The sequence below is a fragment of the Lithobates pipiens genome, unplaced genomic scaffold, assembly GCF_037356315.1.
Source record: "Lithobates pipiens isolate NorthernLeopardFrog02 unplaced genomic scaffold, aLitPip1_a1.2 Scaffold_8, whole genome shotgun sequence".
In the NCBI taxonomy this organism is placed as follows: Eukaryota; Metazoa; Chordata; class Amphibia; order Anura; family Ranidae; genus Lithobates; species Lithobates pipiens.
This window is the reverse complement of record NW_027507903.1, coordinates 367392763-367418098: the sequence shown is the minus strand read 5'-3', so window position 1 is coordinate 367418098 and position 25336 is coordinate 367392763. Positions and strand designations below refer to the sequence as shown.

The 25336-nt window shown below is 44.0% G+C and overlaps 1 protein-coding gene and 1 non-coding gene across 4 annotated transcripts in view; both read right to left on the bottom strand.

Annotated features, from left to right (window-relative positions):
• SPDL1 (spindle apparatus coiled-coil protein 1) overlaps window positions 1-25336 on the bottom strand; it is a 154796-nt gene that overhangs the window by 86594 nt on the left and 42866 nt on the right. For all 3 annotated transcript variants that reach the window (XM_077473515.1, XM_077473514.1, XM_077473516.1), the window contains exons 2-3: window positions 18082-18255; window positions 36-212 (exon numbers count right to left, since the gene is read on the bottom strand). In XM_077473515.1, coding sequence (XP_077329641.1) covers window positions 36-212; window positions 18082-18243 — 339 coding nt within the window. In that variant the 5' untranslated portion in view covers window positions 18244-18255. The remainder of the gene's footprint in view (window positions 1-35; window positions 213-18081; window positions 18256-25336) is intronic.
• Window positions 19511-19695, bottom strand: LOC143964624 (U2 spliceosomal RNA). The gene has a single exon (XR_013271172.1). It is a non-coding gene; the product is annotated as a U2 spliceosomal RNA (small nuclear RNA).

The following is a 25336-nucleotide window of genomic DNA, read 5'->3' as shown; positions in this document are numbered from 1 at the left end:
GTTTACAAAACAAAAAAATTAAAACGTTGTCATACCTTCTCTTTTAGTCCACAAACTTCCCGATTGTGTGTCCTCTCTATTTGCTCCTGCAATTGTTCCAGGCAAATTTTCTGTTGTTGTTTTATATTTTCACACTCCAAGGTTAGGCTTTCCAGAATGTGATTTTTAAGCTCAACTTCCCGACTTAGAGAATATTTCTCTTGTTCCAAATTCTGTAATGAAAGCCAAAAATAAAATAAAAATAATGATAACCTTTTTTTCAGTATAAAATTCAGTTAAGCTGGGTTCACACTGAGTAAGGGTCTGGTGCTTCCCTGTTCTCCATTTCAGGAACGAATCAGGCCTGAATTCAGACCTGAAATGTAGCCAAAGACGCACATGACCCTTGTGCAATCCGCTCCACAGCCACACCAGATGTGTGAACTGGCTCCCTTGAGAGCCGTCACACTTTCCTATTATGCGAATTGGATGCGGAGAAACCCACTCAATTCGCATCAGTATGAAGCCAGTCTTAGATGTACATCAGAAATGAGAAGTCTCTATAAAGGTTGAGTATATCCTGTGTTATATGGTATATACATATATTCAGATCAAAGGTTTGTTAATATAAAAGTAATCAAAGAACATAAAAGACAAGCAGGTGCTATGAAAACACTGACCAAAGAAAAGTCTGCCATAACAAATAGATTGGTTGACAATATGTCCCAAGCTGCATGGAATGGATTGTGCCTCCCTGTTTGGTAGGCTACTTTTTTCCATGTCAAAAATCAAGTCTAAATTGTTGTATTACTTCTAAAACTTTGAGGAATAGATTCCCTCCCCACTTTTTAAGAATACTCAGTCTGGCTAAGAATAGTATATGCATACTCACAGGTCTGAGCTCAGGAGGGAAACTATTTGTATCTATACTAAGCAGAGGCAGGGCTGGGTCAGGCCTCATAATGCAACCTGTGATATTAGAATGTAACCCGAATATTGCATTCCAGTAACTCTATATGTGTGGGCAGTCCCATAGTATGTGGTACCATGTTCCCTCTTATGAACAACATCGCCAGCCTAACTTATCATTGGGTGATGAGAATTTAGCAAAGTGTGATGGGGTCATGTGCCATCAGTGTTGTAATTTTTGATTTTAAGTTCCCAAAAATTCACACACCTAGAGTATCTACGATTGTTTTGAATGGCATTCATCCAGTGAGTGTCTGTAAACGTTATATGCAAATTCCTTTTCCATTTTGCTAATGAAGAATTGTGAAAGTCCCTTTAGATTGGAAAAGTTTGTATAGTATAGTTTAGTATAGTAATGCCTCTGGAGGGGTACTTGTCTGAGGTCTAGTACATCCATGCTTTTGTGGGTACTGAGAGGTTAGTTATAGGATTGCTCCGTGGATATGCAGTTGATCGAGTCTACGGGACCCGCAATCGCCTCACGGAGAGGTAGAACGGGGAGATGCTAAAGTAAACAAGCATCTCCCCGTTCTGCCTAGCAACAGTGCCACTGATCTTTGCTCCCTGTGATTGGAGCAGAGATCAGTGATGTGTAAAACACAGCCACGCCCCCCACAGTTATCAACACGCCCCTAGGACACACTTAACCCCTACACTGTCCCCTATTGGTTAACCCCTTCACTCCCAGTGTCATTTACACAGGAAATGGGTGCATTAGTATAGCACTGATTGCTGTATAAATGGTCCCAAAAATGTGTCAAAAATGTCTGATGTGTCCACCATGTCGTCGCAGTCACAATAAAAAATAAATAAAAAAATCGCTGATCACCGCCATTTAAGAAAAAAAAAAATATTAATAAAAATGGTCTAAAACTTCATAAAACTATCTCCTATTTTATTGCGATTTTTTTAACTAAAAAATATGTAGAATAATATGTATCAGCCTAAACTGAGGAAAAAAAAAATTTTTGTATATATATGTTTGGGGGATATTATAGCAAAAAGTCAAAAATAATGAGTTTTTTGTCAAAATTGACACTTTTTTTGTTTATAGCGCAAAAAATAAAAACCGCAGAAGTGATCAATTACCACCAAAAGAAAGCTCTATTTGTGGGAAAAAAAGGACGTCAATTTTGTTTGGGAGCCATGTCGCATGACCGCGCAATTGTCAGTTAAAACGACGCAGTGCCGAATCGCAAAAAGTGCTCTGGTCGGAAAGGGGGTAAATTCTTCCGGGTCTGAATTGGTTAAAATTAGGTTTCGTCTGCACACATTTGCAAATACATGCATAAGCTGCAGACTAGCACTCAGTATTATTTGTAGTCCTAACTATACATTTTGAGAGTCTCCAAGGCTTCCTTGCAGGATGACGGACCATTCCAAGTACACCAGTATTCTGAGCTGGAAGGTAAGATTCTTGTATTTTATTTGATCAAGAAAGACCACAGAGTAATAATCCTTCATATCAGGAAGCCCCAAGCCATCTGCCTTTTTATGTTTAATAGGGACGGAATATGGCATCTAGCTTTCCTCCCTTGCCATACAAATGTACATATTTAATGTTAACTTTATTGCTATATGTAAAATAGAAAATGAAAGGCAAAACATTTGTGTATACATATAAGAAACATTATAAATACCCCTTCTTTCCCACTTTTTTAATTTTTTATAAGTGATCACAAGCAGCAGCACACTGATCTTCCCTAGCTGTGCGGAGGGGGGCATCTCAGGACAAGTCTGATCATTGGAGGAGAGCAGGTTGAGTTTCCAGCTCAGCTTAAGAACGGACCATACGCTGTGCTCTCATGCCTAGTGTGGTCAGTTTTTGAAAGCAGAGTGACTGGAAAGAACACCAAAAATTTCACACAAAGGAAGCAATACAAAGAGAACAGGATACTTTTTCATACAAGTACATGGTACAGTAGGCACATATCAGGAATTTGAAATGCTGGGTTGACATATGCTTTAACTGAATGCCTAGGTATCATCATAGATGTTTTGGACCATGTTAGGCCCCATGCACACGAGACGCCGGAGCAAACATGTTTTTAACAGCTGAAACTGGCATTTAGAAACACCCGTTTTGCTGCGTTTTATCGCGTTTGCTTCTAGGAGCGTTTATAACGATAACATCATAGACCCTCCCCAAGCTCAGAAAACATGTTATTTTAACTATTTCTGCCATTTTGATCAGAGTGAGCAGCAGCAGCAGAGAGAGCATTTGTATACTTGCATTTGCCTCCCTCTCTGTGGTTATGTTTTGGAAATGCATCCTATATTGAACATATGTCAGGAAATGCTCCTGATGTTGCTATTGATGAGGCAGCAACGTCATCGCAAATTGCGTGAGAGGTCCAGAGTCAGAGCTCGTCGATATTGGACCCATCCGTTGATGGCACAGCGAATGTCCGTTGGATATTTCACAAACATGTATGTACAGCTGTGTGCCTACCCCGACAAGTTTAATTTTACCCGGATGTCCATTGTCACATTTGATCTGCTCTTAGAAAAAGTACGACCCGGTCTGACACACATGGACACCAATATGAGAAACAGTGTGTCGCCAAAGTTTAGACTTTACAACCCCTTTAATGAGCAATTATTAAAACACAGGTTTGTTTATGCAGCCCTTGAATATGAGTTTAGCCTACGAGTCTGTTAATTGAATGTTGCAGGGGCCACAATTTAGGTTTCTAGTTTAGCTTAGGGGTGGGCTATTGCCCAAAATCTAACATATAATCTGATTAAAACCCAGCAGACCCCTCCTCGATCATCACCTTGCCTTGCCGAAGAAAAAAAAAAAAAGGTAATCAATGAGTAATCAATGGCAAAAATTGAGTATTTACCGTAATTACCGCAGTAGCCTTGTGACTGCACAAGAGTTAAATAAATGGAATAGGAAAGAGTTAAAAGGTTTGCAAGTGCTGCCTCTCAGCTGCTGACACTCTGTTCTCCAACTTCTGTCTCCAACTTGCCACACCAATGATGAACTGGAATACAAAGCACATTCACTCTGCTCTTTTAAGAGGCACGCAGACAACCATAACAACCAATACCATAACCACTTCAGCCCCAGGAGAATTTGTCCCCTTAATGACCATGCCATTTTTTGCGATACAGCACTGCGTCACTTTAGCGGACATCTGTGTGCGACACTGTACCCAAGCAAAAATAGACGTCCTTTTTTTCCCCCACAAATAGAGCTTTCTTTTGGTGGTATTTGATCACCTCTGCGTTTTTTTTTTGTGCTATAAAAAAGAGCAACAATTTTCAAAAAATAAAATTGCCACCTTTTTTTTTTTTTTTTTTTTTACTTTTTGCTATAGCGCCTACAAAATAGGAGCTATATTTCTTTTTACTAGTATTGGCACTTTTTAGCAGGACTGTGACATTGCGGCGGACAGATCGCACACTTGACACATTTTTGGGAGCATTGACATTTATACAGCGAACAGTGATAACAAAAATGCACAGATAACTGTGTAAATGTCACTGGCAGGGAAGGGGTTAACACTAGGGGTTACATGCGTTCCCTCGTGTGTGTTTAACTGTGGGGGAATGTGACTGACTAGAGGAGGAGCCAGATCACTGTTCCTAACTAGTAGGAACAGATGACCTGTCCCTCCTCTTCTGACAGAATGACAGGAAAAGGGAGAGGGCAGTTTCTTGCCCCCCCCCCTTTTCCTCATGGGAAAGCGGTTGGATCAGTTGTTTCAAGTTCCCCCGCAGAGCCTGTGGCCAGCGGGGAAACAGCGGTTAGTCACATGTTTTTGAGGAGGGGTACAGGTGACCCCTCTTCATGACATGTGAAAAAGCCCGGGAAGAACTGGTTTAAACCAGTTTTCTTGGGGTTTGTGGGGCTATATAAAGGGGGTTCCGCTGAGAGGGCTCATTCGCCTCAGAAGAAGAGCTGTGGTGTTGTCTCTGGTATTTTCCTTGAACAAACAGCCTCTTCTGTGGCCAGAAGATGAGCCTTCTTCGGCGACTGATAGAGCGGGCTGGAGAGGATGGTGGAGAAGCCTGGATTCGCCAGTGCTTAGAATTACCCCGCACGGCGTGTCAAGAGGCTCCGGTGGGAGCTACACCGCTTGTCAGCTGTCTTGGTCCGGAGGAGAGAGGAAGAGAGCAGCCAGCGGTGGAAGCCCGGGAGCTATCGCTGCGAGATGAAGAGGATGCTGAAGCTATGGAGGAGGAGCCGGCGCATCAGCAAGGAAGCACCGCCTCAGGTCGGTCGAATGGGGCGGCGAAGAGGAAGCGAAACCCCCGCCGGAGCTATTCTCCTACCCCGACAGGCCCTGCTGTTCACAAAAGAGCTGGTCCTTCTCAGGACCACAGCAGAGGGCAGGGGGGCGGGGGAGCGGGTAGGCAGAGCAGCCAGCTGAGCGGAAGAGCTCCATCGAATGAAGCGGTGGGCCGAGTTGAAGGCGGTACGGAAGGCGGAGCAACCTCTCTGAGGGAGTGGTCTCCCTCTCCACAGCGTCAGCCATCTCCTAGGCAACCGTCAATGCTGAATATCAGCGAAGCAGGGCCTGATAGTGAGCCTGCTTTACAACAAGGTAGTACAGGTATGAATGATCCTTCTGTTAATGATCTATTGAATAGTGTTGTGGAGTTATTAGCAAAAGTATCTAAGGAATTAGCCATTCAGAAATCAATTTGTCAGCCAGCTATAAATAATGTTTTAGCTTCTGATGTTTCAGCTATGGGAGTTTGGTCGCCACCTAGTGGTGTTGCTGCTAATGGCGTTTAAGCTTTGCCAATTCGTTTAGAGCAGGGGTGTCCAAACTACGGCCCTCCAGCTGTTGCAGAACTACACATCCCATGAGGCATTGTAAAACTGACATTCAAAGACATGACTAGGCATGATGGGGATTGTAGTTCCTGAACAACTGGAGGGCCGTAGTTTGGACACCCCTGGTTTAGAGCAAATTAGTAATATGTCTTATAGCAATGCTAGGTCACAAAACTTGTCAGAAACTTGTTTAAAGGAATACATGCCGGGGGGGCGTGGCTAGCGCGCAGCGGAATGGACGTCTGATCTAGGAGCTCCGCTCTAGCGAAGGGACATTCCACTTACCGAGGCGGCGATTCTCGATCATACTTACACGGGACTGGAGCTGAGTTCACCCCCAACACCGGAGGATGACCCGCAAACGTGCCAACACCGCGCAACCGAAGAAACTGAGAGATTTCTTCACGACTGTGGGCCGCGTGAACCAAGATGGCGCCAGCGCCAACTCCTCACTGTCTGCAGACGGCTCTCCACCTGCAACGCCGAGCCCGAGATCCGACGGAGGATCACAGCGGCACTCTCCGGCTGCTTATACTCCTCTTTCATGCAGCCCTGCCAAATCCAGACTTTGCCTGATGGATGAGCCTCTAGGAGACAAGGTTAGTGCAAGCCATAGTTCTCTGGATGATACAAGAGAGCTTGCTGACACCATTAACTCCTTCCCCACTGCAAGCCAGCCTATCACAGACACAACACTCAAAGACATGTTGATCTCTCTGCGAGGCTCGCTACATTCTGACCTCATGGAATGCATGCGGAATTTTAAATCCGAAGTAACTGAATTGGGGACCAGAGTAGATCATGTCGAGAAAAAAATGGGGGAATACGCAAATTCATATAATACGCTGGTTGACTCTCATAACGATCAAGCAGACGAGGTAGCCTGGCTTAAAAGCAAACTCGCGGACCTTGAGGACCGGTCACGCAGAAATAATGTCAAACTGCGAGGGGTGCCGGAATCTGTCTTGCCAAATCACCTGCAGCAGTATGCCAAAGACCTTATGATGGCGCTTCTCCCCTCAGTTCCACCTACCGAACTGGTCATAGACAGGATCCATCGCCTGCCCAAGCCGTCTCACCTCTCGGACAACATCCCTCGAGATGTCCTGATGAGGGTCCACTTCTACCATATAAAAGATCAACTCATGACGGCCTATCGAAGGAACCCAAACCCCCCGGAGCAATACTCCACTTTGCAACTATTTGCGGATCTCTCGCAACATACGATGCAACAACGCAAATCCCTCCTCTCGATCACCAAGGCTCTTCGGAACCACAGCATTGTATATAGATGGGGGTACCCAACCAAAATTATTGCCACGCGGGAAGGCAAAACCTCCGTGATTTCTACCTTGGATGAAGGCCTGGACCTGCTTCGGTCCTGGGATATCCTGCCAGCCCAAATTTCCGACACCAATACAGCTGCCCCAGGGGTGAACACCAGCGGCGACTGGCAGGTAGTATCTCGCAAAAGGCACACCAAGAAGTCTGCTGTTTAGCTGCCTCGGTTAATCTGTCTCACTATTTCAAACTGACCGACGAGATCCCTTGCGCTCTGGAGCTCACGGCCCTTCTTTTACCCCCCGCTTATGCATTTAAGCAGTATACCTGACTACAGATTCCGGATGGAATCCACCTTTTTAGTTCTTTGCCAGTTTACTTTTTTGTTCCTATTTGACTTTTGCTGCTCTTCTAATTACTTCCTTTATTTTCTTTACTACTTTTTGGAGATGGACACGGAGGAACGCACAAGGAGACGATCTATCCGAAAATTGTACCGCCAGCTCAGCTTATACGGCCCTCTTGGAGCAGACCCGGACTTAACAAGGTACTTCATTGGCATCTTTCCCCCACCTGAAACATGTCTATCAAGGTAACCTCTTTTAATGTGCGGGGCTTGAATCACCCTGCCAAACGCGCTTCGCTTTGGAAAGAGGCTCTCAGGTTGGGGTCTGATGTCTTGTGCGTACAAGAAACGCACTGGTCCTCTTTGAGTGAACCCATTTTCAAACACAACAAATTTCCGCATGTCTTTAGAGCCTCTGCTTCTGCCAAAAGAAAAGGAGTTCTTATCGCTATCAAAGACACTGTTTCTTTTTCTCTTCAGCAGTCCTTTACAGATCCTGACGGTCGATACCTAATCATACTTGGCAGCTTTAATGATAAGCCCTACACTATAGTTAATGTTTACGCACCCAACACCCACCAAATAAGTTTCTTGAAGAAACTTCTCCGAAAGGTGGACCTGCTAAAAAAAGGCGACTTGATCGTATGTGGAGATTTCAATGTCATCCCTGACCATGTAATGGACACAACCTCTAAAACGCAGCACCCAAGAATTACTTTACAACCTTTGCTCCACACGGAGGGACTGTATGATGTATGGCGCTGCCAACATTCCACCGAAAGAGACTATTCTTTCCATTCTCTTAGGCACAATTCGTACTCACGTATAGATTTAATTTTAACTGATAAGTTACTTCTTCAACGAATTGCAAACTCGTCCATACATGAAATTACATGGTCGGACCACGCTCCCGTGTCCATCACGGTGGACGGGGGGGCGTCCTCTGACTCCTGCTAATGTATGGCGGGCTAATTCCTGTCTCTTTCAACAACCGCAGCAGGTCTCTCTTCTAACTAAGCATCTACAAGAATTTTTCTCTTTTAATACTGCCTCTTTTGTTAGCCCGTTTACCTTGTGGTGTGCCCATAAGGCTTTTATTAGGGGTATCCTTATCCAAATGAGTGCAAGGGCAAAGAGGCAGAGGACACAAAAGCTAGACTCCTTGCTTTCGGAGATTAAACCATTAGAAGCCCAGAACAAAGCCACAACCGCTACGAACTATGATGTCCTGCACAAATTGAATACATTACGTTCGGATCTCAGGCTCCTATTACTAGAGCAATACGATAAACACGTCCACTCGCTGAAACTATCCCATTACTCATCTGGCAACTGGGCTGGTAAATTACTGGCTCAGAGGTTAAAAGATCGTAAAGCCAAAACCAAGATCCCCTTTTTATTTCGTAAATCAGATCATGGCAAATTATATGACCCTAGCGACATTGCAAATTCTTTTGCTGATTATTACGCCTCTTTGTACAATTTAAGGGATGACCCTTCCACTCCACAACCTACTGATCAAGACATCCAAAAAATTTTCACCGACCTTACCCTTCCTTCCCTGACAACTGATCAACTAGAGATCCTAAACTCGCCCTTCACGGAACCTGAGATCCGACTAGTTATCAAAACTCTCCCAACCGGCAAATCCCCGGGACCTGATGGCCTACCGAACAGCTACTATAAGTCCTTCTCCCAAATTCTCTCCCCAGCTTTGAGGGAGGTTTACTCTGCTGCAGTGTCCTCTGCCTCGTTCCCCCCTGAAATGCTTAAAGCATTTATAATCACTATTCCAAAACCTGGGAAAGACCCCACAACCCCAGCCAATTTCAGGCCTATTTCCCTTTTAAATACTGATGTGAAATTATTTGCTAAAATTTTGTCCCATAGACTTCTACCGATCCTGCCATCTCTGATTAAGCCGGAACAAACCGGGTTTACGAGGGGAAGGCAGGCGTCGGACGCTACCAGAAGGGTCGTTAATATCTTACACTACGCACGCTCCTGTCGGATGCCTTCTCTGCTGTTGTCCTTGGACGCGGAGAAGGCATTCGACAGGATACATTGGGGATATATGTCCCAGACCCTTAGCAGATTTGGGTTCTCGGGCCCTATCCTGTCGGCAATCCTGGCTTTGTACTCCTCCCCTTGTGCCCAGGTCTATACTTCCAACATACTCTCTACTCCTTTTCCTATCTCTAACGGAACTAGGCAGGGCTGCCCTTTATCCCCCTCCATTTTCAACCTTCTCATAGAACCACTTGCTGAAAAAATTAGAACACACCCTGACATCCACGGTTTTAAGTTTCTTGACAAATCCCACACCATTAGTCTTTTCGCGGATGATATTATCCTTTTCCTGTCCTCCCCACATACTTCCCTCCTACACGCACATTCTATCCTTCAGGACTTTAGCCACATATCCTATTACAAAGTAAACTTCTCAAAATCCCTTATTCTAGGCCTTAACTTACCTCCTCAACTCCAAACTAGTCTTCAGAATAGCTTTCCCTATGCATGGACAGAGTCAAGTATTTCTTATCTTGGCTTACAGCTAACGCCGGACCCACTTAATTTAGCAGATGCCAACTATACCCCCCTAGTAGCTAAAATTGAAAATGAAGCAAAGAGACTGGCCAAGACAGAACTCACATGGTCTGGTAGACTGGCATCTTTTAAAATGCTCCTGCTCCCTCAGATTCTGTATGTGTTTCGTACATTACCCATTCCTCTCAAAAATACACATCTGAAAGCGCTAAACAGTATTCTTAGGAAATACATCTGGGGGGGCAGGAGACCTAGGTGTTCTAGACCCCTTCTAATTAAGCACAGATCGGTGGGTGGAATGGGCTTGATTGACCTTAAGGACTACTGTAGGGCAGCTATGCTCACAGCACTTAAACACTGGATCTCCCCTTCGCCCGACATACTTTGGTGCGACATAGAACGGGCCCTTAGCCCAACTACCGATCTGCGTATGCTCCTACTGCTGGACATTTGGAGACCTCTCTCCTTATGTCAGCTTGCTCCTACCCTTCAGGCTTCATTACTTGCTTGGCGAGATCTACATAGATTATCCACTACATCTTCTGAAGTCACAGCACTCCCTGTCCCTATTGAGCTACTGTCCCACATGATCCCCAATACAGATTACTCGTCTTGGAAAGCAACAGGCATCTCTAACATCGAGGACCTGTATCGAGATAATTCCCTTAAATCATTTGTATCACTCAGAGAAGAATTTAATCTGCTCCCTACAGACCTCTACCGGTTTCTGCAAACTTCACACCTCCTCAAAACACTAGGATACCCTTACATTTCCATACCGACCAAATTGTGGCATTTTTACACAAAAATCCCCTCCCCTACCAAAGGTATTTCCCTTTTTTATTCCGCTTTCCAAGATAAACTCCTGTTTACCAACTCACGGCCCTTCACTAAATGGTCATCGGACTTCAATAAAAACTTTGCTCCATGTGAGTGGCAGAAAGCATTTCAAACGATTTACACAGCATCTAGATGCGTGAATCATTGGGAGCTTGCCCAAAAAATAGCCTTGAGGTGGTACCTGACGCCGTACCTCTTGGCAAAATTCTCACCGGCTAATTCCCCCTTATGTTGGAGGGGTTGTGGGGCAGTGGGCAATATCTCACACATGTTCTGGTTCTGCAGGCACCTCTCCAGTTTCTGGGGCAGTGTATTTCGATGTATCTCCAGTGTTACAGGGATTCTGACTCCGCTGAATCCTGCGTTGGCAGTTTTGAATCTGGGTATCGAACACTTCCCCCCTTGCTGCCGCTCTGTTGTCACGCACATTCTACTAGTGGCTAGATTATCGATTACCAGAAATTGGAAATCCAATAAAACCCCCAACCTGTCAGAGGTGCTCAGCATTACCAGACAAAACTATGTGTACGAATCATTACTGGCTGGTAGGAGGGGGAACAGAGCAGGCTTTGACGACCAATGGAAAGTCTGGGTTGACTGGTCTAAAACAGCTCAATGAGTGAATAGATGTCTCTACTTGTTAATTGTTAATGGTTACGATTATAAGTATGTTATTTCAATTATTTGCCGTGTTCTAGGGCAATAGTCAACTTCTCTCCTCTTGGTGTCCATTCACTAGATTACTGTTCCGTTCTCCTTACTACTTCTCTTTCTTTCCCTTTCTCTCTATTCTCTACCTACTCTTTCGGCTTTCAACCTATATGAGTAAGACCAACATCCTTCTCTACTTTGTACTATTGCTCATATGCATTTATGCCTAATTCTAATGGCGACATCAGTCACAATTGTTTGGAAGCTCACGAATTTCTTTTTGTGATCCTTCTATTTGTGGTACTTAATTCTGTATGTAAAATTTTTTCAATAAAAAACAATTAAAAAAAATAAAAAAGGAATACATGCCCTGTGATATTTCTCCGTTAGGATTTCATTTATCTCCGGAAAAAATTTGGCGAGGGGAATTTTTGCATATTCTTTCACTTCTCCCTTCTGCTAAAGATTTCATTAATAAATCGGAGAAGAAAGAGGATGATAGACGTAGACCTGTATCAAAAAACTTTAATAATTGGTTACAAGCATTTTGTATTTTTGCAGGTGTGCTTTGTGAGTAATCACATGAGAAAAGTACGGGCTTATTTCAACATTTAGATATTATAATTGAGGCATACAAAAATTTTGGTGGAGTGGCGTGGTTTAATTATGATGAAGCATTTTTTCAGAAATTATCCGTTCATCCTAGATTGCACTGGGGAGCTAAGGATGTGGGCCTTTGGCTGAATCTTTTTCTGCCCCAGAGGCAAACGGTGGCAAGGCCAATTTCAGCACCACCAGTTCAAAATGCTTCAGGTTACAAAAGAGGAATTTGTTTCAATGTCAACGATAGTCAGTGTAAATGGCCCAATTCATGTAAATACAGGTATGAATGTGCCTTTTGTGCTGGAGCGCACTCAGTTTCAAAATGTTTAAAAAAAAATGTCCGCAACAAAATTTGCAATCTGGAAATTTTTTAAAAAGCACAAGTTGAAGGCACATCTTCTCATTGAAGGTTTTAGGGATGTTTTTTTTATTGCCTTTATTTCAAGGTCAGGGTTGTACCATAGTTAAGAATTTGGAAATCGGGATCTGACTTTCCTCAAGTAGTATTGGATAAGGTTAATTTTAAAATCTCTGAAGGAAGGGTGGAGGGCCCCTTTTCTTTCCCTCCGTTTAAAAATTTCAGGATTTGCCCTTTAGGTGTAGTTCCAAAAAAGGAAAATAATTCTTTTAGATTAATTCATCACTTATCTTTTCCTAAAGGAAATTCCCTTAATGACCAAATTGATGAGAGTATGCCATCAGTTTCATATGCTACTTTTGAAGATGCTTTAGTAAAATTGAGAATGTTGGGGAAGGGAGCTATTTTAGCAAAGGCGGATGTCAAGTCAGCTTTTCGCTTACTTCCCATTAATCCTTCATCTTTTAATTCCCTTGGTTTTTCTTTAATGGTAACTTTTATTTTGATAAATGTTTACCTATGGGTTGTTCCTTGTCCTGCTTTTATTTTGAGTCTCTCTTCATTTTTAGAGTGGGTAGTTTCTGCGTTTCCGGGTCACAATTTTTAATTAATTATCTAGATGATTTTTTTATTTTTAGGCCCTCAGGATTCTTTTAATTGTGCTAACTTATTTCAGACATTTTTTTTTTTTTTTTTTTTTGAGGTTTGCAACCATTTTTGTATCCCATTAGCTCATGAGAAGACTATTTGGCCTTCCACTTGTCTGGGATTTCTAGGTATCATTATTGATACTGAGTTAATGGAGTTCAGGTTACCGGAAGAAAAAGTTGAGAAGATTAACTCTTTATTGTTAAAGCTAATCAGAAAAAAAAAAAAAAACTGCTTGAAGGAGATGCAGTCTCTTTTGGGCCTTCTGGCTTTTGCTTCAAGGGTCTCGCCAGTGGGCAGGGTATTTTCCAGGAGACTTTACCTCGCTATATCTGGTTTAGAGTCCCCCTTTTCTCATGTGCGATTATCCAGTGATATGAAAGAGGTTTGGTTGCAGTTTCTTTCTCATTTCAGTGGCAGGGGGATTTCATTCTAGATTCCGATTTCCTTCTCTTTACTGATGCCGCAGGGTCGCATGGCTTTGCCGCACTTTGGCAGAAGCATTGGTGCGCTGAACGTTGGCATGTCTCTTGGGTAGTGAAGGGTTACATTAAAAACAGTCTTTTTGGAACTATTTCCTATCATTGTTGCACTTGAACTTGGGGGTGCTTTCTTCCAAAATAAAAGAATTTTGATACGTACAGATAATAAAGGAGTAATGTATGCTATTAATTGTTTAACATCTAAGTCTCCGCCAGTCATTGTCCTTATGAGATACCCAATTTTTAAATGCTTAAGTTTGAACATATGGTTGAAGTCTGTACACATACCAGGTAAGGACAATGATTTGGCGGATGAGTTGTCTCGTTCACAGGTGGAGCGTTTTTTCAAGCTACTTCCGGAGGCGGATCGCGTTTTTTGAATATGATAGGTGAACCGTTGGGTTTCTTGTCTGAGTTGTTGTTGCTGCCTGAGCCATGGTGGTTGGGCTAGCTTTAAGTTTATTACTGTTATTAAAGTTTCTTGGTTCTCTGTTTGAGCAAAATTATTCTTGGTCATACATACATAAAACTCTGTTGGGAATTTATTTTTCTTGAAATTAAATAACATGCCATCTTGCATGCAGTATTTTCTATAAAACAAGCTTTAAAAGGTTACAAAATGAATAATTTTAGGACTGATTCAAGGAAGCAAATCCCTCCTCTAGTACTGGGTGAGCTTTGCTCCGTGACGGATAAAATTTGTTTTTCTCATTTTGAATCGGTTCTTTTTCGGGCGTTTTTTTCAGTTATGTTTTTTGCGGCGCCTAGTGTATCTGAGCTGGTTCAAATACACATGTCTGAAGTTGTTATTTTTGAAAGTTCACTAAAATTTTAATTAGCAGATCCAAAAAACTGATCAGGTAGGTAAAGGTAATTGGTTAACATTAGATATGTGTATGAGTACTAGCATTTGCCCGGTGGCTCTGATACGTCAATATTCATCAATTAGGCCTTTGGGGTTTTCTAAGTTTTTCATTCATGAATCAGGGTTACCCTTACTAAATACCAGTTCTTATGTGTTTTCAGGAGACGTTTGAAGGCCTTAAATTTAGATCAGGAACATTTATCGTCGCATTCTTTTCGGATTGGAGAAGCAACAGAGGCCGCTAAATTGGGTTTTGATGTTAGATCTATTAAACAGATTGGTAGATGGAAGTCGGATAGGTATTTGCTTTATATTCGTCCTAACGCAATACTATGATTTATTTCAGGTAACACTCGCTTTGTGTGGATGATTGGACACTCCATCTATTGGGCAAATTTGAGAGCTCAGCAACGAGTTTATACTATCAATTTAGGATTGGATGCTTCTAAATTTAAGATCTTTTGGTGTGGAAAGAGGGGAATGTTATGGTCAGACCTAAATTCTTTAATTTCACAGCTGCTTCTTAATTTTCCCTCTCCGGATATCTTAATTATTCATCTAGGTGGGAATGATATTGGTTACCGTAAAACTTTGGACTTTATTTTTCAGATTCGGGATGATCTACAGAAAATACAGTTATTTCCCAATTCAGTAGTGTTTTTTTCAGAAATTGTGCAGAGAATTGGTTGGCTTTTCTATCCTTCTGTACGTCCTTTTGAGAAAATCAGGAAGAGAGTAAATAGGGCTGTATTCAAGTTGCTATCAAGATTGGGAATGCTATCGTTTAGGCATAAGGAGCTGGAAGGGGGTATCCCCGGCCTTTTCAGGCAGGATGGCATCCATCTGTCTGATATTGGCTTGGATATTTTCAATGTAGATTTAAGTTATTGTGTTGAGATGGCCGCGGGTTGGGGTTCTGTGGGCAGTTGGCCTTAAGGCCCCCTTTTGGGTATTTTGTGTTGCTGCCTGAGCCGTAGTGACTGGGCTAGCTTTAAGTTTATTGGATGAGTTTTGATGAGTTATGTACAATATTTTGAAACCAGTAATAAACAACCGCGGCCATTATTATCCAAATACCCGTCTGTCTTATTTCAAGTTATTGAATAAAATTCCAGCCTGCTGTCCCATGACAGGAAAAGGGAGAGGGCAGTTTCTTGCCCCCCCTCCCCTTTTCCTCATGGGAGAGCAGTTGGATCAGCTGTTTCAAGTTCCCCCGCTGAGCTTGTGGCCAGCGGGGAAACAGCTGTTAGTCACATGTTTTTGAGGAGGGGTACAGGTGACCCCTCTTCATGACATGTGAAAAAGCCCAGGAAGAACTGGTTTAAACCAGTTTTCTTGGGGTTTGTGGGGCTATATAAAGGGGGTTCCGCTGAGGGGGCTCATTTGCCTCAGAAGAGCTGTGGTGTTCTCTCCCCTCCCCCCCTAAAAATAAAAAACTTGCATTTAAATGTATTTTAATTTTGTATGGTATGGTTAAGTTAATTTATTTTGTCACGGTTGTTGTTATGTGGCAAGTCCCCTTTTCAAAAAAAAAAAAAAAGAGGTTAAGTATTGAGTTTGGTAAACAAATGCATAAATAAAATTTATATACAGAAATTGTAACAGCAAAGGGGGACAAGTTATTATGGCTTTTTACTTATAGTGTTTCAAGTGTTGGGTATTTTGTGTTGCTGCCTGAGCCGTAGTGACTGGGCTAGCTTTAAGTTTATTGGATGAGTTTTGAGGAGTTATGTACAATATTTTGAAACCAGTAATAAACAACCGCGGCCATTATTATCCAAATACCTGTCTGCTTGTCTTATTTCAAGTTATTGAATAAAATTCCAGCCTACAAGAAAAAAAAACAAAAAAAAAAAACCTTGAAACAACCTACCTAGTAGCTATCTGCCAGATTCCTATGGAGATGTCATGGCAGAATCAAACTGCATGGTGTAGCATTGCTGACCTTGTGAAATTTGCTGTAACACTCCTGGGAAGATCCAGGTCCACCAACTGCTCCAACCCCACCTGCTTGCGCTCCAGCCCTGGTGTCTGTGGAAGCCGCACACAAACACTATTTTCTGTCCGTTTAGACATACATGTGGTGAAGCAGGCTGCATTCCACCTGAAGCACAGGGGAAGACTTAAGAGCTTGATCAGATGTGAGTAAGAGGGCTTCACTAGAGCCTCTGCAACCACAGGAATAAATCGCTTCTCCATAAATGAGTGATGCCCCTGTTCAGCCCGAGGAAACACAAATAACTAAGGCTCAGAGGTATGTTAATTTTTTTATAATGGTGGAGGATGTGTTTCCTGCTTCTAGGTGGGAGAAGCCTTCTTTCAATGCTGCCTGGGAAGATGACATGAGAAAATGACAGAGGAGGAAACAATAGCTGTCTGGAAAGACTGGGGGTTAGAGTTACGCTCCCTCAGGTGTTGTCCTGCAAAAACAACTGGGAAAACGGATTACCTGGCATTTGTAGGTAGTATAGCCATTAAACAGCTTTTGACTTGCCATGTGTCCAAACTCCTAGAAGCAGAGCATAATTACAGAGGCCTGCTGTCTCTTCCAATGAGCAATGTTAAATTTTCATACAAGTAACCAATAAATTCCCCACACTTCCATGCCCGATTTCTACTGGTCACAGAAGTACTAGCAGGGATTACACTTGACGTGAAAGACCTGTATACAGTCTAAGCCTATGGTTTAGCAGTCTCCCAAAATACAAAGTATTGCAGTTACTCCAGATTGAGTACTACTTAAAACCTCCGTTCTGGCTGCATAATGAGATTTAACTAAGGATGCCCCGAAATTTCGGCCGCCGAAACATATCGGCTGAAAATGCCCGTTTTGGCAATTTGCCAAAAGAGAAAAACGGCCAATAATGGAGCTGAAAATTGGGTGGGGCCTGGGAAGGCTCCGCCCTCACCCCTGCTGCCGCCCATCATGGGGGTGTCCTATAGCGCAGGAGAGCCGCTGCCTGGTTGATTAGAGCGCCGGGAACATTACATCTTTCATTTCAATAGCTGTGTGTTCCCCGCTACGCCCCTCCCCCTTGTCCGGGGAACTTTGATAGACAGATGCCTGGACAAAGAGGAGGGGCTGTATGTGACGGTGCGCGGCGGGGAACACACCGCAATTTAAATGAAAGCTGTAATGTTCCTGGCGCTCTAAATCAACCAGGCGGTGGCTCTCCTCTCTCTTCCCTTCACTGGCTGTCTGCATCTGACGGGCACTAGTGAGGCTGCATTGATCTCCTGTACCGTGTCCACAGTCTCTGAAATTCTCCTGTACCGTGTCCCCAGTCTCTGACCATCTCCTGTGTAAAAATATTTTTTTTTAAAATAAGTTTCCGTATCGGTCATTTTCGGTATCGGTTTTCAGCCTAGTGTATTTTTAATTTTCGGTATCAGTTTTGACACCAAAAAACCCATTTGGTGCACCCCTAGGTTTAACTTTCCGCTTTAACCTACTGTTCCACTTTCAAATGCCAGAACCGCTATGGTCCAGTGAAGTAAGGGCTCCTGCCAGCTGAATGACAATAAGGAGCAAAAGTTGAAATACCATATACATTCTTTTTAGCACTGTCAGGAATACAAACATGTTTTGGCAAGATTATATTCACTCAAAGAGGAAACTGGCAAACAAAATCGCATTACCATGTAGAGTGGGTTATTTCACCATTACCAGCTGTGGAAATTGTCAAGTAGGTGGACTTATATTAGAACTGTGCTATTTACCTCAATGACAAGAGTCATTTCATTGCGTTGTTCTTCTAATTGATTTTGAAGATCACTCTGACTTTCCAGTAGCTTAAGGCCATATTGTGCCGCCTTACTCCGCTCCTCCTCTGCTTCTTTTAACTGGCGCTGGAGTTTTAGTACAAGGTCAGATTGGTCCATAGCGCCTGAATCCTAGATACATGAAAAGAAAAATAAATAAAGGATTCTGTACACCAAAACACAAATACAAAATCATTTTACTACTAAATATCTATTGGTCAAGGCAGAGGCATGCAAGGAATTACAGTACATAAAATAAAAAAATAAATAAACACAGAACCAAAGGCTGCAAATCAAACTCGCACCAATAAAAATACCATTTGTTTCCACCTCAGTATAATGGAAACTGGAATATCACCAAAATGACAAAAAAGTAAAAAAAAAATAATAATTCTTAAGGTCGGTTCACACCAAAGAAACGCAGTCCAGATGTATTCTGGACGGGTTTCTGCATGCACGTTTTTGATGCGTTCTGGAGCATTTCTTCTCCTCTTTTTTTCTTCACTTTAAAAAAAGGACATGTGCATTTCAGTACATTTTTGGTGCATTTTACTGCGTTCTAGTACAGTGCAGTGCAGAAATATTGCAGCATGTTTTTTTTCTGGAACTGATACACACTGGAACTGACTGCACTAGTGTGAACTATGCCATTGGAAACCATATAATCTACTATCTATGTGTCAGGCTTCTACAGACAAGCCCTGCAGCTCTATATTGGCTGTCAGTTTGCAAAAGCTGCAGGCCTTGTCAATTAACTACAAGGGCGCTCATCAGCACCCCCTCCCCGGTTCATTTAGAACTACAACAAAAGGCTTAAATAAAATAAAGTGGGGACGAAGGAAGTGAAGAGGAGAGTGAAAAGTGATCATTATGTGAAACAATGACCAGGCCCTCTGGCCAGGAATCAAATTCCTCCAGTGCTAGCCAAAAGGCCCAGCTCAGGAGGCTGGTGGGAAAAAAATAAAAAGTGTGGTATGGTGCAGTGACCGTGGTGCCATGAATCAGAGTCACTCACAGTGATTTTACGGCACCCCTGGACTGCCACTCCAGGGGCACATACACCATGGGCTTCTTTTCAGGCCCGGCCCTCAGCTGGATCAGTGTGGCCCTCCATCCCTGCCAGATAGTGAGCCCTTATAGGTTTTCTCGGGAAGAGCCATGGACGCCAAACACCAATACTAACCTTTCCAGGCCCCCATCATTGTCCAGTGGATTTGCATGGCAACACCCTGATCTTGTGGTCCATGTGACAGCTCCTCCACCGGACACCGACAGGAACAGTGACCACACCAATCCTAGCCAGAAGGCCGGGATGACCCATCCCTTCAGCCAGACCCAGTGCAACACTCATCCTCACCATGAGCACCCTTCAGGCCTGCTTAGACACAACCAATCATCAGCCTCTGATCAAAGAGCGGTGATGTGTCCCCTACTGAAACAGACCGTCGAGGTACAAATTACACTAACAAATTTGCATTTGCCCTCCCCATTTGGGAGTAGCATAGCGCCTCCTCTGGGAGCTGATAAGAACAGATACTACACTTGATATTAGCCAAAAGGCAGAGAAGGAAACTGAATGAATGACGTAGCTCTGTGGGTATTAGTTTTTTCATTGTGACAGTGGGTGCAGGGAGAAGATCCCCTGATCGCTGTCACATTGTGGGGAGGATATGGAGGAGAAGCAGCAAGGGCTGGAACATTTACCACCCTAAATATATACTATTGCAATACCACACAGAAAAAAAAGGGCACTGAACCTACTTGGATACTTTATACTAACTGTGTCTGCTGCTATGACCATTACAGCAGATTACCTTGTAATCTTTATAAAGACTAAAATCCAGTTTAAGTGCTAACCTGCCATCTGCTGCAATATGGCCTATACAGTAGCAAAATGCAGGTTAGCAATCTAAACCAACAGAAAAAAAAATGATATTTATATTATTTAAAACAACCCAATCTGCTCTCATGTTTCAGATTATTTGTCATCTGTATAAAGCAAACACAGCTGGTATAATTGACATGCGTATTTCTCTATTTCTGCAAACTGAAAAATACTTTACATTAAATATTGCCCAAATACAAAATTAAAAAAAAAAGCCATTGTGCTTCCTGTAAACTATATGCTGAAGTGAAATTTAAGATTAAACATTATATGGGGTTAATTTACTAAAGACAAATATACTGTGCACGACAAGTGCAGTTGCTCTAGAACAGTGATTCTCAACCAGGGTTCCTCCAGAGGTTGCTAGAGGTTCCTTCAGCATTGGGCCATTTCTGCCTCTCAGATAAGTTCCCACTGATCTTTTTAACTATCTGTAAGAAGGTAATTCTTCCCAATGACCACAAGTGTAAGGACCATTCTTCCCACTGACCATCACACTAATGTATCATGAGTTGTAGATTTCTAATTTTTAGCAGGGGTTCCCCGAGACCAGAGAACTATTTCAAGGGTTCCTCTGTGTTGAAAAAGTTTGAGAAAGGCTGCTCTAGATCTTAGTAAAGGAGGGGAAGCTCTGCCGATTTAAATCACCCAATCATGTGCAAGCAAATGTGCATTTTTTTTTTTTATGCGATTGGGAATTCTTTGCAAAGTGAAGCTTTACCTCATTTACTAAGCTTTTGCAGTGCACAGCATATTTGCTTTTAGTAAATTTACCTCCCTGCATAGAGAAGTGCTAGGTTAGAACCTGACAGTTCCTATTGAGAAAACAAATTCCTAAACCTTCTCTACTCAACTAAAAACAAAAAAGTGTTTTTAGTGCAACAACCCAGATGAAAGTTCCTATGCTTTTTATTATTCTGGAAGAGAAGGTAAATCTCTGCATGGAATGAAGCTTGTTGAAAGCATGCAAAAATATATTTTGTACTCACCGTAAAATCCTTTTCTCTGTAATTCACCGACTGACACAGCTCCTCTCTTTAGACTATTGGGTTTTACGCCACCTTTAGGAGAGGACTAGGCATAACATGTTAACATGTAATAAAAAAACTCAACTTCTAGTTCTGCCCAAGGGGCGGTCCCTTAGGTAACAACCCCTCAGCCTGCCATGCAGCCTCAGTATGTCAACAAGCAGTATAACAGAGAAAAATAGGAGGGGCAAGTGCTGTGTCAGTCGGTGAATTACAGCGAAAACTATTTTACAGTGAGTACGAAAAATCCTATTTTCTCTTATATTCACCGACTGACACAGCTCCTCTCTTTAGACCATTGAGATGTCCCCAAGCAGTGCCAACCGATGGGTGGAAAAAACAGCATAAAACTTCATCCACCGTGGCATGTGGGAACTAGTATAAAAACTTTACCCACAAAAAGAAAAAAAAAGAAAAAGAAAAAAAAAAAAAACAGTGCGTGGGAACTAAACCTTTTTTTACCCACAAAAAAACAGGGTGCTCCTCAACAGAGCGGCACTCCCCTCAAACCGCATCAGAACTGCGGTAACAAATGCAACAGTGCATTTACTTAAAAGTACTGCGTTTTTACCCCCCCCAAAAAAATTAAAAATAAATAAAAAAAAACACAGGGAAAAAAAGTATATGTGCAATTGCAATTATACAGCCGTCTGCAAAACTTTACTGCCAAAACAGGCATCAGCCGATGCACTGACATCTACCTTGTAGAATCTTGTAAAAGTGTGAACAGACGACCAAGTCGCCTCTTTACACACTTGAGCGACAGACGCTTGATGTCAAAAGGCCCAAGATGTTTCGATTGCCCTTGTGGAGTGGGCCGTGACCAGAAAGGGGGGCACCTGCCCCTTCAAGGCGTAGGCCTGTACTACAATCTGTCTGATCCACCTGGAAATGGTGGCCGACGAGACCGCCATTGTTTTTTTCGGACAAGCCACCGAAACAAGGAGTCTGACTTCCGAAAGGGAGCCATTGTAGACAAATACATCCTCAGAGCCCGAACCACGTCCAGGGCATGAAGGGCCACCTCCTTCGGATGTGTCGGTTTAGGACACAGAGATGGTAACCCAATGTCTTCATTGATGTGGAACGCTGAAACTACCTTCGGCAAAAATGAAGGTTGTGGACGCAACACCACCTTATCCTTGTGGATAACCAGATAGGGTGACTTGCAGGATAAGGCCACCAGTTCCCAAACCCTCCTGGCTGATGTGATGGCCACTAGAAAGACCACTTTCTGGGAAAGAGTCAACAGGGGAATCTCTCTGATATTTTCAAATGGCGGTTTTTGAAGCACTGATAACACCAGGTTCAGATCCCACGGGGGGGCAACGGTGGACGCACCGGAGGAACTACATGTTGGCCCCCTTGAACAAATGTGCTCACTAGAGAGTGAGACGCCAGGGGTCGCTGAAAAAAAAAAAAAAAAGAAGGACAGCCAAGACTGATATTCGTCCTTTAATGGTGCTTAAAGCCAATTTCTGGTCTACCCCTCGCTGTAGAAACAGCAGGATCCTGGATATAGAAAAGGAGTACGGACGCCATCCTTTCTCCTCACACATGGAGATGTAGGCCTTCCAGGTACGATGATATATCTTACGGGAAGAAGATTTCCATGCTCTTAGCATAGTTGGGATCACCGAGTCCGAAAGACCCCGGTTCCTCAACACCTGGTTCTCAATAGCCATGCCGTTAAAACCAGTGATGGTAAAGCAGGATGGAGAATCGGACCTTGAGACAAAAGGTCTTCTCGTAACGGCAGTCGCCAGGGAGCGTCTGCAATCAGGCGCACTAGGTCTGCTTACTAGGGACTCAGCACCTTCCAATTGAGACGGGAGGCCAGAATATCCACGTCTGGTGTGCCTCACTGCAGGCACAGTAGCCTGAACACCTCCGGATGCAACGCCCATTCTCCTGGGTCCAGTATCTGGCGACTTAGATAGTCCGCCTGCCAGTTCTCCACTCCCGGGATGTAAATGGCCGACAGGGCCGATACATGTCGCTCTGCCCACTGAAGGATGCGAGCGACCTCCCGTGCAGCGGCCAAGCTTCTTAATCTTCATTGAAGATTGACGTATGCCACAGCCGTGGCGTTGTCGGACTGGATCCTGATCGGGCGCCCTCGCAGTCTTATCGACCATGTGGAGAGGCATAGCCTGATCGCTCTCAGTTTGACCAGATTGATCGGCAACTTGGATTCCTCCCCTGACCAGAGGCCCTGGGTCGATTGAACTTCCATTACTCCACCCCAGCCTGATAGGCTGGCGTCCGTTGTGATCACTGTCCATTTCAGAAGTAGGAACGACTTCCCGAACTGAAGTGACGGGGACCTCGGCCACAAAAGCAGGGAATCCCGGACTAACTGGCGATCCAGGGACAACGGATATGTTCCATTTTGTCAAAATCTCCTTCTGCAGGACTCTGGTGTGGAACTGGGTATACGGTATTGCCTCGAAGGAGGTCACCATGAGTCCCAGAACTCCCATCAGCAGTTTCACCGCGGCTCTGAGAGTCTGCAGCTTGTCTGAAGGGAGAAACACTCTCGCTTCCATGGAGTCCAGCAGCAAGCCTAGGTACTCCAAAATGCTGAGTCGATACGATCACCGACTTCTTTAGGTTCAACAGTTACCCAAATTCCTGCCGGGTCTTCATGGCGATTGCCACATCCTCCTCTAACTCTGAGGATGAAGATGCTCTCAGGAGGAGATCGTCTAGGTATCCCACGATTGCGATCCCGCATTGCCGCAGCAATGCCAAAACAGAAGCCAATACCTTGGTAAGGACTGGGGGGGGGGGCAAATCGCAGAAACTTCTGATGCCAAAGGCTTATGGGTATGTGCAGGTACGCATCATGGATGTCTAAGGATGCCAGGGAGTCCCCTTGATGGGAGTGCAGCGACTACTGAGCGACCAGATTCCATTCTGAACCTCTGTACTTTCACAAAGTAAGAGGACTTTTAGATCCAAGATTGGACGTACCCCTTCCTTCTTGGGGACTACAAACAGGTTTGAGTAGAACCCCTGGAAATGTTCCAATTCCGGAACAGGTACTATCACCCCACGGCTCAGCAGGTCCCTTACTGCCCCCAATAGGGCCTCCCGGCGAGCCGGGAGTACGGGTATGCTGGAGGGGAAGAATCTGTTTTGCGGCCAAGAGAGGAACTCTATCTTTTAGCATGAGGAAATCAGATCGCAGACCCATTGGTCAGACAGCCAAGAGGCTTGCGGTTCCAGGAATGCTTTGGTCCTTCAGTGGTCCTCCTGTCAGGCTGGGGACGCTTAGTCGAACGAAAAAGCAGTTTGTGAAAATGAGGGCCCTTGCCTACGGCGTGACTACTTAGCCTTCCTGGCCTGTGGGAGTAGGGAACTCTTACCACCTGTGGCATTTATAATAATGTAGACCAAAGAGCCGGTCACCAAGGAAGGGACTGCTGACACTGAAGCCCTGGATAACAGAGGGATATTATCCAGGGCCCTGTCACAAAACGTACTTCAGGCCTTGCACCAGTTGGTCTGCTAGTTCCACGCAGACAGGAGAAGCCTGTTGCTCTCCCAATTTGCGGTGCAACAGTTTTGCCCACTCAGTGTCGGCGACACAAGTGCGGATGCCAGTGCTGGTCGCATAGTTGACCCCACAACCGTAATCAAGGAACGAGCAACTACCTCGGCCTTCCTGTTCGTGGGGTCCTTAAAGGCAGGAGTCCCCTCTACCGGGATCATGGTTACTTTGTTTAACCTGGATACTGGGGGGGGGAGATCCATGACCGGAGGAGCCAACTATTTTTTGAGAAGGCTCTCCACAAAAGGAGTAGTGCACCGCCATATACTTGGGGACCGAAAAGGTCCATTGCAGTCGACCCCATTCCTTGTAAAAGAACTTTTCGAAAAATAAGTCAGATACGGGAACACCTTAGGTGAAAGTCCTGGCTTATGGGACCCAAAAGGGACCACTACATCAGAAGAGGGATATGCTGGCTCCTGAATCTTCAGGGTATCTCGCACAGACCCGGACGGGGAATCATCCTCACTCTCGGATCGGTCCTGGTCAACGTCATCTGAAAACTACAGAACAGGGGCCACCAGCCTCAGCAGGGCCCAAGTCTGCGTCAGAGCTCTCCCCAGAGGTCCGCTCCCTGGTGCATAGGAGATCACACTGCGCTGTCCAGAGCTGCTGCAAATGGCACTGAAACTGATCCAAATCGTGTTCAGGCTCCAAGAAAGTGGCCGCCGAGCTTCCAGTAGTCCAGTACAAAGGACATAAACCCAGGGAAAATGGCTGCCGAACTACAGGAAAGAATGCTGC